At 42.6% G+C, this 15,715-nt stretch overlaps 1 protein-coding gene across 2 annotated transcripts in view; it reads left to right on the forward strand.

Moving 5' to 3' along the window:
* LOC132220444 (myomegalin-like) overlaps window positions 1-15,715 on the forward strand; it is a 154,572-nt gene that overhangs the window by 11,584 nt on the left and 127,273 nt on the right. Inside the window, exon 1 of one of the 2 annotated variants that reach the window (XM_059673531.1) lies at window positions 2,328-2,639. The exons of the other annotated variant lie outside the window; for it this stretch is intronic. Coding sequence (XP_059529514.1) covers window positions 2,620-2,639 — 20 coding nt within the window. The 5' untranslated portion in view covers window positions 2,328-2,619. Of the gene's footprint in view, window positions 1-2,327; window positions 2,640-15,715 lie in introns of those variants that run through there. 2 annotated transcript variants of the gene reach the window in all.

Here is a 15,715-nt window from a genome sequence, read left to right on the forward strand (position 1 = left end):
TAATAATATATATACTAGAGGGAATATGGAGACATTTAAACAGTTGTGCTGGAGGATTAGATATATAGATAAATAGTTTTATTTCAGAATATAATACAAAAAGTTTCTTTTTTGACAATAAATGTAATTTTTTAAAACAAAGAAATTTCTCAAGAATATACTCGTGTGTGTAAGAGTCATTGTTTAGGTTAGAAGGTACATTTTTTAAAAGACTGGAAAAAAATTAAATTTTAACATTGATTACCTCTGGGATTAAGGGTAATTTACCTTCTACATAATTTTCTGTATTTTTCAAATATTTTATAATGAATATATTATGAACTCTGGGAAAAAAAAGTAATTTTAAAAGCAAATGAGCATATTTTCCAGCCTCATTTCTGAGACCCACACTTTATCTAGTTAATGTGTCATTTCTTAAATGCAGTACATGTCTGGCTATAGACAGAGTTCATCTCCAAACTCAGTAGCCCATAATTTAATTTGAGACAAAACTAAATATAGCACCAACTTTGGGAAGGAGGTCGGAAATCTGACTTTCCTGGCCCTCTCCTCCCCCGGCCTCCCCTAAAGAGGCAGCAGTAGATTCTTTTCAAGACAGGTGGCCTGTGAGCCTTGTCTCATTAAACGTTTTTAAATGTTTCCTGGAAATATTCTGAGTTCAAGAGCTCTGTGGCCTTAGGTCGAAGCTAAGTGTTAAGGTTGGGGGATTCTAGACTAGGGGCTTTGTAGACTGTTCCTCAAATGTTTTAATGTTATCCACTCCCCACCCCCACCCCCATTCTTTACTGACAATTAGGAGAACTAACCCAAGAGGTAGGAAGCAAGAATACAAGCTCCCTATAATAAATACCACGCATACTCAGGCATGCTGGGGTCCTTCCTGAGTTTAACTCTTGGGCTGCCTGAGCGAAATCAATTAATTCCAGAGAAGCCTCATCTGTTTGACCTTCAGAAAGCATGTATCTAGGGCAGCCGTGGGCAAACTACGGCCCCTGGGCTGGATTCGGCCCGTTTGAAATGAATAAAACTAAAAAAAAAAAAAAAAAAAAAAAAAAAGACCGTACCCTTTTATGTAATGATGTTTACTTTGAATTTATATTAGTTCACACAAACACTCCATCCATGCTTTTGTTCCGGCCCTCCGGTCCAGTTTAAGCACCCATTGTGGCCCTCGAGTCAAAAAGTTTGCCCACCCCTGACTAGGGCCACTCTGTGTAGGAAACAACCTGGATCAGAGCCTTCGCAGAGCCTCTCAGCCCTTTTGGGTCTCACATTTATTATCTGTGCCACAAGGACCACTAAATCAGCATTGCTACTCATGGGCACTATGAAGCTTTCTGCAAATTAAAAAAAGGTCAGTGGTAGTGCTATGAATAATGGTGGTTATGTCACTTAATAAAATGGCTTTATTTTAGAGCTGAAAAGGAGCTCCGGGGCTGTAAGCACTTTAATTATAGCATGTCTGACTTGTCTAAACCTCTCACAGAAATAGATGTACATGGTCTCGGGCAGTGCCATCTCCAAAGGACCCTGTTCCATGGTCTTAGAGCAGTTATAAGCAGCTTCTACGTCCTGATGGCCAGTGTCTGGAGCTTTTCTGGGGGAGTTGGGGAGCACCCCGCCCTCCTGCAGCGAGTGGGAGAGCCCAGCTGCCTCCATGCTTGGGGAACTGACACCCAGAGAGAGAGGAATGCCACAAAACCAGGGATGTCTGAGATGGAGACAGCTGCTAAGGCTGCAATGTTTCGTTAGGATGCTTCCCTTCCCGAGCGAGGTTCCAGTCTCCAAATTAATGGTGAGACCGACATGTCAGATCGCTAATAACCTCTAATTACTTACTGGTGAGACCGACATGTCAGACCTCTAATAACCCCTAATTACTTACTGGTGAGACCGACATGTCAGATCTCTGAGAAAATAACCTGGCGTCCTATGACCATGTAGCATGTGCATCCGCATGCAGCCAGGATTGCGCCTCCTGCACTCCTGCTCTGGCTCCGGGGTTACCTGCGGGTAGGGTGATGCAGGCACCAGAGAGGACCTCCTCTCTAAATTCACCCAGCCGTTGGTTGGCCTTTTCCAAAGCCTATCGGCGCGGGGTGGGCAGGCACAGAGGGCTTGGTGTGGCGTCCCTTTACTGTCCTTTTGCCAACATCACCAAGGCAGGGAGGGCCGGAGGGTGTGTCTAGGCGGCGGTAACCCGCTCAGCTCCTGACTCCGGCGGCCAGAGCCCCGCCTCCCCTCGCGGTTGACAGCTCAGCTGGAGCCGGAGCCGCTCGTGCCAGCCAGTCGTGTCTCAGCCTGCGCTGCCTTTGGCCCCAGCTCCCCAACCAGCTCCGGGCGCCGCTCGGCTCGGCTCCGCGTCCAGCTTCCTACTGAGAACAGTCCCTCCCTTGTGCCCGGTGCACCGTTAGCTGGAGGTTTGGCCACGTCAAGTCGGGTTTTCTACAAAAGCAGGAGCAGAGAGCGCTCTCCCTTTGCGGACACAGAAGGAGGGAGCTGGGGAGGGCAAGGCTGCTGCTCTTTGCACTGGAGATTCGGGGGCAAGGCTTCGCCTTCTCCCGGGCTGCGTCCTCTCCCGGCTGAGGGGCGCCTGGGAGCAAGCACAGCGCCTGGAAAATGGAGCAGCCGTGGACAAGGTAGGGTGACTGCTGATTCCGCGCCGCATCCCGCATCCCTGATTTTGTGTTCCCCCCACCTCCACCCCGCTCCCCGCGCCTTTACCTCTGGGGGTCTCTTTTTTGTTGTCTTGCTCTCCGTAATGCCCATTTCTCTAGATCCCCCTGCACGTGTTCGCGTCTCTGGTGTTTCCTTGCCTAAAAAAAAATCTCCCCTCTAACCTCGTCTCGATGTTAAAAATACCCATGAGGCTGCCTGGGAGTTTTTGGAGAAATGCTTCTGTGTCTTTTCCTTGTTCCACAGATGAGAGGGATCCCCGCAGGCCTTTCTTTAGGGATACCTTTGATTTCAGACACCTTGGAAAAGATCAGATTTCCTTCTCCCCCTGCCACGTCTTCCTTCCAGACCTCACCCTCCACCTACACAAAGCAAAGGGCTGAGTGAGCAGGCCAGCCGGGCTCATCTCCAGGGTCCAGTTGGAACTGAGTTTGGGAGAGGAAAGGAGGGAGATGGAGTGCCCTTCATCGCTCAGACCTCGTGGAGGCCAGGGCGATAGCTGCTTTTCATTCTAGGTCATATTTTGGAGATGCTGGTGAAATTGTGTCTTCTCCATCCTCCCTTCCTTCCCCCAGAGATACTTTAAAGTGGAGCTCACTCACGGGGACGAGATGATGGGTTGAGATGAAGACTTCATTTTTGTTTTTCAGTAGGAGGGCAGATGGAGAGATTGTTCAGAGGTGTTTCCATAACAGATGTTCCCCCATCTCCAAGACCTCGCTTGGGGAACTGGAGTGGGGCCAAAGAGTGTTGGGAGTCCTACCAGAGCTCAGGGGCCGGGCAGACGCAGAAAGTAAACGAACTTGTGAAAAAGATGTGGGTGATTTTAGCCGATAGTTCCACAGGAGTGAACTGTATAATGTGAATTTTTAAGAAAGGGCAAATGGAAGTTAAGGGTATGCTGGTAAATTCACTAGATTTGCAGGTGATGATTCTACTTTCTACTCTTTTCTGCTCTTCACAGGCCTCTCCTAGGGGACTCCGCTCTCCTAGGGGGTATCACTAGATAAAAGGAATGCAATCAAGAGGCAAGGAGGACTGAGAAACAGGCCTTGAGGGGTAACGGGAGGACCTGGGGCTTCTTAGTCCAGAGAACTAAAGACTGGGGAGGGGGTTTCTAGGTTAATGATGCGGATTTTTTTCAATAGATGGGGTTCCACATATGTTGACATGTATGCGTTTTGATATATATGCTATTTTGTATTGACAACAAGCTTCAAAACTTCATGTCAAATTTTCTGAAGGTGTTAACATCATAGATATTTTTACGCTTAAAAATGTCGAATTTCGGCCAAAAAAAAAGAGCATTTGCTGGAAGTTTTAATTCATTACTTTATTTGGAAGAAAAGTGCTAGCGATTAATTATTAAATGCAGATTAATCATTAACTGGTTAATTATGCAGATACCGGTTAATTATGCGGATTACTCAACTATTGGAAGAGTAGCTGCTGTAGATGGAGTAGATCTATTTGGAATCTGTTAGGAGGACAGACGACTGATGAAGCAAGTTGAGGGGAGGCACATTATGGCTGCGTATAAGGGAAAAGCTTTCTAACAAGTGACCTGGGCAGTAAATAGGTTCCTGACCCAGGAGTGATTCAGTCGAAGGCTTGATGACCACTTGATAATAATGAGAGGGAGTGTATGGGGGTTCTTGCTCTCTATGTGTTTTTCATACTTAAAAAAGGTATTATTGACTTTTTTGAACTTTATATTTAGATGTAACAATTTCAGAAATAATTTAGAAAAATCACAGATCATATGTTTACTAGTATAGTTCAGCTGATTGCACAAATTGAGTATACCTATGTAACGGGCACTCAGATCAAAAAAGAAAACATTACCAGCACCCCTGAAGCCCTCAGGACCTGAAGAATAACCATCATCCTAATTTTTAACACCATAGATTCATTTTGCCTGATTTTGAACTTGATGTAACTGAAATTATCCACCATGTACTCTTTCGTATCTGGCTTCTTTCATTCAATCTTATGCTTGTGGGATTTTTAGACATTGTTGTATATAGTGGTAGTAGTTCATTTTTGCTAATATGTACGATTCTATTGTGTGTAAATATCTCAAATTTATTTATTGTTAATGCACTTTTGGGCAATTTCTAGTTTGAGGCTGTTAAGAATAGTGCTGCGGTGAACCTTTCTGTACTTGTTTTCTCGTGAATGTGTATACACATTTCTGTTGGGGTACATACATAGAAGTAGAATTGCTGGGTAATAGGAAATGCACGCGCAACGCTAGTACATACTGCCAAGGTGTTTTCTCAAGTGCTTATAAAGTGACTTTCAAGAGGATAGATACTCCATCTGCATCACTAGTCATCAAGGACATGCAGATTAGAACCACAGTATACATACCACTGCATGCCATACCATTGTATACGTATCAGAAAGGCTGGAATGGAAAAGACAGAAAATACCAAATGTTGGTGAGGTGAAGCAGTCAGAAGGCTCACACTTTCTTCTTCATCCCTACCCACAATAAGAAATGTATTTACATCCCAACCAAGCTACATTACACTCCCATATGTCACTGAAACAAACGTTTCATGTAACAGTACTTAACCTTACTCCATGTTTTGTATTCTGATCTTTTCTACCCTGTTATTTTTCTTTTTAAAAAAATGCTGGTATGACTCACTAAATGTATTTTACCACCTAGTGGGTCACACATGGAAAAATCCTCTAATGATATATCATCACTGATGTCTCAGATACTTCCTAACTCCCAGCTAAGATCGGTTCATGATTTAAAATGTGAGCGCCCCATACAGATCAGGCACTGTGCAAAATGCTAAGGTTAAAACTATGAATGAGACTGGGTTCTGCTTTTGGGGGTCTTACTTCCTCATTGTCTGTAATTCTGACAGAGAGCAATGAAGGCAGACATGTGCCCTGGCTGCTCTGGGAGCACAGTGAAGCAGCACAACATGGAGAATTCAAAGAATAAAAATTAACTATGAAGTTACCATTTATGAAGCTTGCATTCATTAGCTTGTGTGTCAATCCCTTTTCATACTTTATTTTATCTAATCTCGCAACCCTATGAGGTGTAAGGTAAATGTTGTTATACTCATATTTCAGGACGAGAAAATTGAACTTTAGAGATATTAAGTAATACCCCAAGTTACACACCCATATGAGGAAGAAGTATAGTCTGGAACTATCTAATTCAGTGGTTCTCAACCTTCCTAATGCCATGACCCTTTAATACAGTTCCTCATGTTGTGGTGACCCTCAATTTCATTGTTACAAATTGAACATAATTAAAGCATAGTGGTTAATCACAAAAACAATATGTAATTATATATGTGTTTTCCGATGGTCTTAGGCGACCCCTGTGAAAGGGTCTTGACCCACAGGTTGAGAACCGCTGATAATTCCAAAGACTAGGCTCTTAATTGCTTTGTTTGAGTTGAGTCTTGTAGGTGACTCAGTTTCTGAATTGGTTCTGAAGCTGGCCGCTTAACCTGACTACACTTAAACTTATGAGTAAGTTTAAGACTGTGATTCTATTCCCAAGTTTTCTTCTTGGTAGCTCTGGAAAGCAGCCCCTCTCTGAGGGGTTCTTCTCCTGAGCCCACAAACTCGTTATCTTGCTTACTCTCCCAAAAAAGAACGGGGTGCTGAGTAATTGAGTTCTCAAAGTTAAATATCCCCTATTCCCGCCCCCGCCCACCCCACCCTCCGCCCCACCCCACGGCATCTTGCCTGGCTGTTGCCAGACTCTTTGGTTAAATCATTCAGGGAGAGCCTGGTTGGTTCTGGAATAACAAATTTCACATGAATACATAAGCCTTACAAAAAAAAGCTGATTTGGTCACTAATCAAACTGATATCCACAACTAGGGTAGGAGTTGTCACAGGAATGAGCTCATGGAGATGATGAGGGTCATTTTGCTCACCTTGTAAATCTAGCACCAATCAGACAAATGGCTTCTACTTAATTTTTAGTGTTCATCTCTCTGGACTAGCAACTCTCTAGAACCGTTTGGATACCTCAGAGTCCCTGTTTGTATTAGTTTCTTTTGATGCTGTCACAAATGCCACAAACTTAGTGACTTAAAACAATGCAAATTTATTATCTTGCCTTTCAGGAGGTCAGAAGTCTGAAAATTGGTCTTCTAGGCTAAAATAAGGTGTCAGCGGAATGTGTTCCGTTCTTGCCTTTTCCAGCTTCTGGAGGCTTTCTGCGTTCCTTGGTTCATTGGCCCCTTTCCAGAAGTGGCATCACTCCAGCCTCTGTTCATCTCATCTCCTCCTCTCATTCTTCCTCTCTTGTGTAATCCAGAATAACCTCTCCATCTCAGAATCCTTAAATCCCATCTGGAAGTGCCCTTTGCCATGTAGAGAAGCATAGTCACAGGTTCCAGATATTAGGAATGCGGGCTTCTTTGGAAGGCCGCCGTTCAGCCTACCACACTGGTAAGTGTTGGAAAAGTCATTACTCATTCTCTCCCCCTTTTAGGTGGAAATGTTCTTGTTTCTAGCATATGGGAAAGCTGACTACAAGTCAGGAAACCTTATACAGTTTCCCTGAACAAATAATTCAAGAAAAAGTGAACTTGAAATATTTAAGACTAAAGGTTAGGAAAGGAAAAGAAATTAGTCTGTTTTGTTTCATATTAACCTGTAATTTGATTTAATAAAATGCAAGCATTAATTGTATTTGCCTGCTGTGGCTGTGAAAATTTGGAGAAGGGGAGTAGCATCCAAGAAAAACAGTGGTTTGGTCTCACAATTCAAGAATTTTGATTTGTTTCTCCTCTCCCACAAAGCTAAAGTAAGTAAGACAAGGTGCAGTTCAATTGCACTTAAATGGTCCCCATTAATATAGATTATTTGCATTTTTTCCTGCTCAATGTTAACTCTTAACCTAGAGGAAGCAAGGACATTTATTTCTCTTTGACTTCATGATGAGTTAGCGGAGTCCCGTTTACTAATTCATAGTGACACCCAGAGATGGAGTCTCCCCTTTTTATAGATGTGGCCGCTGAGGCTCGGGTGGGTCAGTAAACATTGGAGCATGAGGAACTGATGATGTTCTTATCTTTGCTTCCCTGGTGCTGCTGGTTGGCATATTAGGGAAATGCTCCTTTTCTTAATTCTCTTATTATTGAGACATCTTTGGACATTGAATTTCCTGTTTCCCATTCAGCACTTCTAGCAATTAATTTTCTGCATTTGGTGAAGACTGTTTCTGCGTTCACAATTCTGATCTGATTTAAGTAGGACCATACTTGGATTTTGACTTGAGAAATTTATCTTAATCCGTGCTTTCACCCCCATTTATTTCCCACATACCAGATCAGATGAACCCCCACCCCTTTTCTTTCAGCTTACACATTAAGGCTGGATTTTAAATACCAGAAGACTGGGATGAGGTTGTGTTTGTCTCTGCAAGGATAAGTTGGCTGACACCTCTCCATCACGGTGCCCTCTCCATTCTGGGTGACTCATGGCTAGTTTATTCAAGGCTGCGTGGAGCACCCATTCACTCAGTGGATGCCCTCACTACTCCTATTGGAATTGACCTTATTTTATAAATAAAATTCCAAATTGGGCTGAGAACATTCCACAAGTTCTGTCTCTGGCAAAAATTCAAATCGCATTTAAAGTTAGAAGAAAGTCCAGAATAAAAGAGCTGTCACGATGACCCAAGGTGGCTCTGTTCGAGTCTATTTTAAAATGTTTAAACGCTCCAAGGACTTGTTTTCTTCCATGCCAGAACACCTTCTGAGTTCTGTGGTCAGCAAGACAAGTGTGATCTGAATTTTATTTTTTTTCCCTCATGGCTGAAGCACTTTCTTAGTCATAGACTATTTATTATTGTAATAATAATAACTTGTGTTTTCATTGCACTTTAATAGTTACTCACATATTTCCCCTTCATCTGTCTCATTAGTTCCAGTCCTTCTCTGCTGGTTCCACTGCAGAAACTTCTTTCTTGCTTGACTTTCCCAAGGCCCTTGGGAAGTGGGGGGGTCTCCTCATCATGGCCAAGGTGGGGGATGTCAAGAAGCAACAGCTGCTGATGTATAGAAAACATTGATTGGCTAAGAAAATCGAATAAATCATAGAACTTCACACAATTGAAGAATATATTTATTTTCCATTTCATACTGTGGAGTATTATTATTCTAAATGTAGAATATCATGTCATGTGGAGTAATACTTTACTTAATCATACACCTAAATTAAAGCTTTTAGGTTTCCAATTCTTAGCTGTTATAGAGATCTGATAAACATCAGGTGCCCAAAGCATCTCCTTCCACAGTTTATTTTTGAATGGTAAATGTTCAGAAGTAGGATAACTATGTCAAACACTTCTAGTTCTTGAAAATACATTGCAGTTTTCTTAGGGTTTAGAATCATATAACTCATACTAATATAAAGGTTAGTACATTCAATTTAAATATCCCTTTCAAGACCTGAGTCCCTATATGGCAGAAGGGGAAGTGAGGCACACACATTGACATATACTAGGATATCCTATTCAGCGGTTCTCAACCTGTGGGTCGCGACCCCTTTGGCGGTCGAACGACGCTTTCACAGGGGTCGCCTAAGACCATCCTGCCTATCAGATATTGACATTACAATTCATAACAGTAGCAACATTCATAAGTTATGAAGTAGCAACGAAAATAATTTTATGGTTGGGTCACAACATGAGGAACTGTATTTAAAGGGCCAGAAGGTTGAGAACCACTGTATGTGAATCAGTAGCAATAGTCCCAGCTTTTACTTCTCTCTGGGGTAAGATGCCTCACTGTTACTACTGTCTCTGTGCCACCTTGAAGTGTTTCCTGAAATAAACAGAAAATTTTAATATAAGAAAGAAAAAGTGGATATAATTTACATTAAAATTATGCATACATATTAGGATGTTGATTCCAAGGAGAGAGAGAAAAAAATTGAGGCTGTATTTTGCTATACATACTGCTTTAAAACCAAGTAAGCATATGCTTTTATATCAGGTTGTCACTTGGTAGACAAAAACATGTCTACCAAGTGACAACATGAAAAGTTTGGAACTGAGTTGGTTTTGGAAAGATTCTTCTGTGCGTTACTGTACGTTGAAGATTTCCAGATTATTGGCACCTTGGGAGCAACATTATGCCGGGAGCTGGCTCTCGAGCATCATTTTATTCACCCCGAGCTAAAATTATTATGAGTGGGCCTCAGTACACCAGTTGTTCCCACCTACACAGCTAGCCTTGCCTTTGTTAGGATAACTCTGTGTATCCTTCAGAGGGTAGTTGCAGCACTACCGCCTTTGGAATTATTTTTGGAACGGAGTTCTGCGTGTTTTCTATCGCCAGACCACACTCTGCACCTTGACCTCACAGTTCTTCAATTCTAATTCACTTCAGTACCCCCTAAGCGCAGCCACCCTTCGTTACTCATCTTCACCCCAAACTCCCCATCCCTGTGACCCTTAATTCTACAATTATATTCCCTGACCATAAGGTCAAGTCCCCCATCTCTTCATTCTTTCTGTCTATTCGGTTTACCTTATCGTTTAGTCCAGTTCCTCCACTTCTCATCTTCCAGGCCTTCTGCTCTTCATTCCTCTCCCTGCTGAGCATTTGAATTGTTCCCAGCACTGTTTTCTTTTAAAAAATATATATATATTTTATTGATTTTTTCACAGAGAGGAGGGGAGAGGGATAGAGTTAGAAACATCGATGAGAGAGAAACATCGATCAGCTGCCTCCTGCACACCCCCCACTGGGGATGTGCCCGCAACCAAGGTACATGCCCTTGACCGGGAATCGAACCCAGGACCCTTCAGTCCACAGGCGGACGCTCTATCCACTGAGCCAAACCAGATAGGGCTCAGCACTGCTTTTGAATCTCTCACTGCTTCAACAGTTCCCACCCTTGGTAACCTTCAGTCAATTTTATTATCCTCTAGGACTCTATAAGCTCTTTTTAAAAATATATATATTTTATTGATTTTTTACAGAGCGGAAGGGAGAGGGATAGAGAGTTAGAAACATCGATGAGAGAGAAACATTGATCAGCTGCCTCCTGCACACCCCCCCCCCCCCACTGGGGATGTGCCTGCAACCAAGGTACATGTCCTTGACCGGAATCGAACCTGGGACCTTTCAGTCCGCAGGCCAATGCTCTATCCACTGAGCCAAACCAGTTAGGACAAGCTCTTTTTTAATATATAAAGCTATACTGAGAAGGAAGATTCTAATTCATTCTTTCTAACCTCTGGCAGGTCTGTAATGTTATAACACTTTCTTCACTCACCTGTCTCCTCCCTCCCTCTTCCTCTTCCCCCAAAAATGTATTCCTCAAAACCCTCAATTTCAATACTATAAAATCACGATACAGATAGCTTGTGCAGTATTATTGCTATTTTGTAGAATTCACATAGGCATATGAACGGAAGAGCAATACATAAACATCTTTCGCAATATTGCCTTTAGGTGGTCGCACTTTTTATTATTTTTATTTTTTGCTGTATACCTTTATCCTTTCCAAAATTTCTAGAGCACATAATTCTTTTCAAATCGTTAGAAATAGACATTACTAAGAAAGGAAACAGTACAAGATAATGTGAATAAAAAGATGAAAGCAGGGGGGGAAATCACCTATCTCTTGATGCTTGGTCTTGCGCTCTGAGATAGACTGAGCCAGTTGCCTCGGCATACCCAGTGCCTTGTGGGTGGTGCTTGTCCATGAAAACTGAGGAGTACAGAATGCAGTGCCAGGACCAAAAGCAAAAAGCGCAAGCTAAGTTTTCGAAGTGGTGGAGAGCCCATCTACCATCCTGGGTGATATCAGTGTCTTGGCTGATTATTTTATTGATTTTTTACAGAGAGGAAGGGAGAGGAATAAAGAGTTAGAAACATCGATCAGCTGCCTCCTGCACAGGGTGGGAAGGGGAGATAATTCATTCGGTATTTGGATAGCTGATAACCTCATAGGTCAAAGTGAAGAAAATAATTACTTGAACTGCCTTTATCTTTTTTACAGTAGTAAGTGGTTTTTCTGAACCTTGATGGATAGCAGCAAGAAAAATGTCCTTGCCCAGCTGGAGCGGCTCAGTTGGTTGAGTGTCATTCCATGACCTAGGAGGTCACAGTTCGATTCCCGGTCAGGGCACATACCTGGGTCGTGGCCTCAATCCCCAGTAGGAGGCATGCAGGAGGCCCCTTATTGATGGTTCTCTCTCATCAATGTTTCTCTCTCTCTCTGCCTTCCTCTCTAAAATCAATTTAAAAAATTTTTTAAATGTTAGTTCCTTTTAGTGAAGACTTAGTATAGGAGCAAAATAGGTCATAAAACTCAAAGTTGTTGCAGATGCACAATGATGCTCGTAGCCCCCTATAGCTACTGAGGACTTAGCACTCCAGAAAAACTGCCTCCCAGAGTTCAGCTGGCCCTGGTCAATCTCAGTGAATAGAGGCTGTTGAGTGAAGGGTGTAAATTGCAGCCTGTGTTGGAGAAAACTGGATACCACTGTCGCAGTGACAAGTCAGCCCATACTTAGTGTGCAGAGGGAGGCTCGGAGTGATACTCTCTCCTGTCAGAAGGGCTCTGCCAATTAAGCATCCTAGCCTGCAATTTTATAATGACAGGTCTTGAGATAAGAACAAATTATAATCTTACTGCATTTATCATATGATAGTCTGGTGTTCTGCATCTGTGACTTCTACCCCATTTGCATTTAATTTATATGTTTTTGCAATTATGGTGCCAAATGGAGGGTAGCTGGCAATATTTGGATCCTGAGAGATATATACTCAGTGTCTCTCTTGGCAAGAGAAGAAACGATCCTAGGAGAAGTCTTAGAGCTTATTCACTAATGGCCTTTCCCATTTGGATTGTGTCTATTCCCATCCCCTTTCCTGCCTGTCAGCTGATTGCCTTTGCCTGTTAGGGACAATGCCAAGTATCATCACACAAGGGGGCCAAGGCAGGCGTGGATACTTGGAGAAATTTGGCTAGAAGTAGGGAAGTATAAAATAATAGATGACTCACTTTTTAGGATAGGACTTCTATAAAAAGTCATATTTGCCACTTCCCTTTTAGAATTTTAGTCATTCGCCACATGGCATCTGTTTATACCAGTACTCACGTACTCAAGTGTGAACAAACTTGTGTCAGGATTTGACTCTCAATTCCATCTCCTTCCCACAGCACCACTGCCCACCCTTCCTCTCACCTCACTTTCCAGGTCGCTTCCCTGGAGGCGAGGCAGGTACAAAGGAGGCTCATTTTCCCAGTAACTGAGTGGGTACAAATAGGGTGGGGAGGACAGAGTAAGGGTGTGGAATCAGACAGAAACAGTGTTCACGTTTCTGAACCAACTAGCCAAATAGCTGATCTCGGGCAAATGACTTCCTCCTTCCAGGTCCCTTATTTCTGCGTCTGTAAAATTGGGGGAGCAGTGCCTATTTTACAGGATTTTGTGAGGATTGAATGAGATAGTGCCTGGAAAATAGTGGGCACTCAATAAATTATGGCGGCAGCATTGGTGGTGAGTGGTGGTGGTTGTGTAAATAATGACGGTGGTCATTGACTTCGAGATTAGTGTTGAGGAAAATTCCAGTGTAAGAAAACATGTTGAACTGTAAAGTTGTGCACAGGCAGTCCAGAGATTGTTACCTGTTGACACCCTTTGTTTCGAAGTTGGCACTGCTTGTGAAACCCAACCATGTAAAAGCTCTCAGAGCCAGAGCTTCACATATTAAAGAAAGTAGGCCACAGTTCTCCTCCTTCAGGCCCTTTTGTATCTGCAAGGGTTGAGTGTGGATATAAAATAAGAATATGAAAGATCTTTTTTTTAATTTTTTTAAAACTACTTTTTTTAAAAAAGTGTTTTTATTGACTTTTAGAGAGAGAGGAATGGAGAGGGATAAAGAGCTAGAAACCACTGATGAGAGAGAAATATCACCAATCAGCTGCCTCCTGCCCGCCCTCCCCTGGGCATGTGGCCCGACCAAGAATCGAATCACTACCTCTTGGTTCCTGGGTTGATGCTCAACCACAGAGTCACACTGGCTGGGCCTGAAAGATAAATCTTTGAACATTAGAAAGATTTCTTGCATTTGAACCAGAACCTAGCAACTCATGTCAAGTGTGCTTTAAGAATATGGGAATTAAGAGAAAATGTGTGTTTGGGTCAGTGCCTAATATTGGAAAAGACCCAAATAATCATCAAACTTCACCAATCTTCCCATCATACCACACATACCTCCCACTGTTTGAGAAGGCCACACCAAGCCTAATCCCATTTCATCTTTTATCAAGGACATTCAATAAAAAGCAATGTAAATTAAATCAAAATATGGTTCCTCATTTTTTTAAAAAATAAGAATTATACCATCCTAAACCCTTGCCTATGCACCTCTCCTGTTTTCTTATGTACCCACACCCATCCTTCAAGGCCTAGATCACATGTTCTCTGTTTTCTGTGTATTTCCTAGTTCCTCCCCACCTCCAGCCCCACAAAAAAAACAAACAAAAAAAAACAAAACCAAGACAAAATTATCTCATTTATTTTCTGAAATCTGTTTTAAATCTCATTATTCTAAGAATTATCTCTTTGAATCCTGTCCTCCTCCCCCAATAGACTCTGAGCACCTTGATGACAGGGTGTATTTCTTTTTCACCTCTATTACCAGTGCTCGCCATATAAGCAATTTACATGTTTATGAAATGGAATGAAAAACCCTAAAGGTAGCAATCAGAGGCCATTTTGTGCTCTAAGTACTACTATATATAGCATATTGTTTTCCCTCCTTCTGAAGAAGAAAATCATAAAAAGAAGTTTAAAAGATAGTAATTGCTTCTAGGAGATGACCTTTGTCCGCCGGCTCAGAGATGTGAAGCAGGGTGGTGGTGGTGGGGGGGGGGTGAAGTAGGGGGACCACATTGTCTGGTAGTCCAACAACGTCAGTGTGTGCAATTGCCCTGGGGAGAGGCCTGAAAAAAATCCACTACTCCTTTGGGAGTTTGGACACTCGTATGGGAAGAATTAGCCCTAGATGAATGATCTTAATAGGTGAGACTAAGAAGGAAAAAGTAATGGGACCTAGATAGACAACACCTCTTTATAAATAGTTTGGGGTGAGTTTGGTCCAGGGGTACTAATATTTCATTCCATTCAGAGACTTGTTGCACAGCCTGCTTTGTGATGGTGAAGTTGTCCAATCACCATCTTGCCATTGCTCATGTATAATATGGTGCATTAGCATGATTCATTTCTCCTCTCAGTCCACAGATTAAACAGGCCAACGCAAGGCAGTAACGCCACATATGCAGTTTGCAAAGGACGGCTTATGGCTGCCTCATAGAGAATATCTCCCTGTGGCAGGGGTGGGCAAACTTTTTGACTCGAGGGCCACAATGGGTTCTTAAACTGGACCGGAGGGCCGGAACAAAAGCATGGATGGAGTGTTTGTGTGAACTAATATAAATTCAAAGTAAACATCATTACATAAAAGGGTACGGTCTTTTTATTTTTTATTTTTATTCATTTCAAATGGGCCGGCCCGTGGGCCATAGTTTGCCCACGGCTGCCCTATGGGCTCGGTTGTGGTGTCACCCTTTGCTAAGGCAGAAAGACTTAAGTTTCTACCCCTCCCCACAGTGTGATGAGAGACTAGACTGGTGGGACCAGCAAACTGCTCAAACCTTGGAAAGGAGCTATGTCAGTGGCCATTTTCAAGCAAAGCAAAATCGAGCGCCTTGGGTATTCCTGACATAAGTGAAGCTACCACATGTGCTTAGAAAGTTGCTGGAAGAAATGATCAGAGCACAATTCGACAGCATCAGAGTGTAGCAGATGGCTTTGGGAGGAGCAGTTGTTTTCTGATCACACTCAACCTAAACACCCTGGAAAACTATAGGGAAAGCTAGTAATAGGAGATATTGAATGTCATAGTTTGAGTCCAGTGTCTTCATAGCTGCTTATGAGCAAATCATGAAAATGTGGGTAATATACCATCAGAAATTAAGTAGGTGAACAGCCGGTGGGTGGATTGTACTTGGAAAATGC

This window comes from Myotis daubentonii, chromosome 18 (assembly GCF_963259705.1).
Source record: "Myotis daubentonii chromosome 18, mMyoDau2.1, whole genome shotgun sequence".
Taxonomy (NCBI): Eukaryota; Metazoa; Chordata; class Mammalia; order Chiroptera; family Vespertilionidae; genus Myotis; species Myotis daubentonii.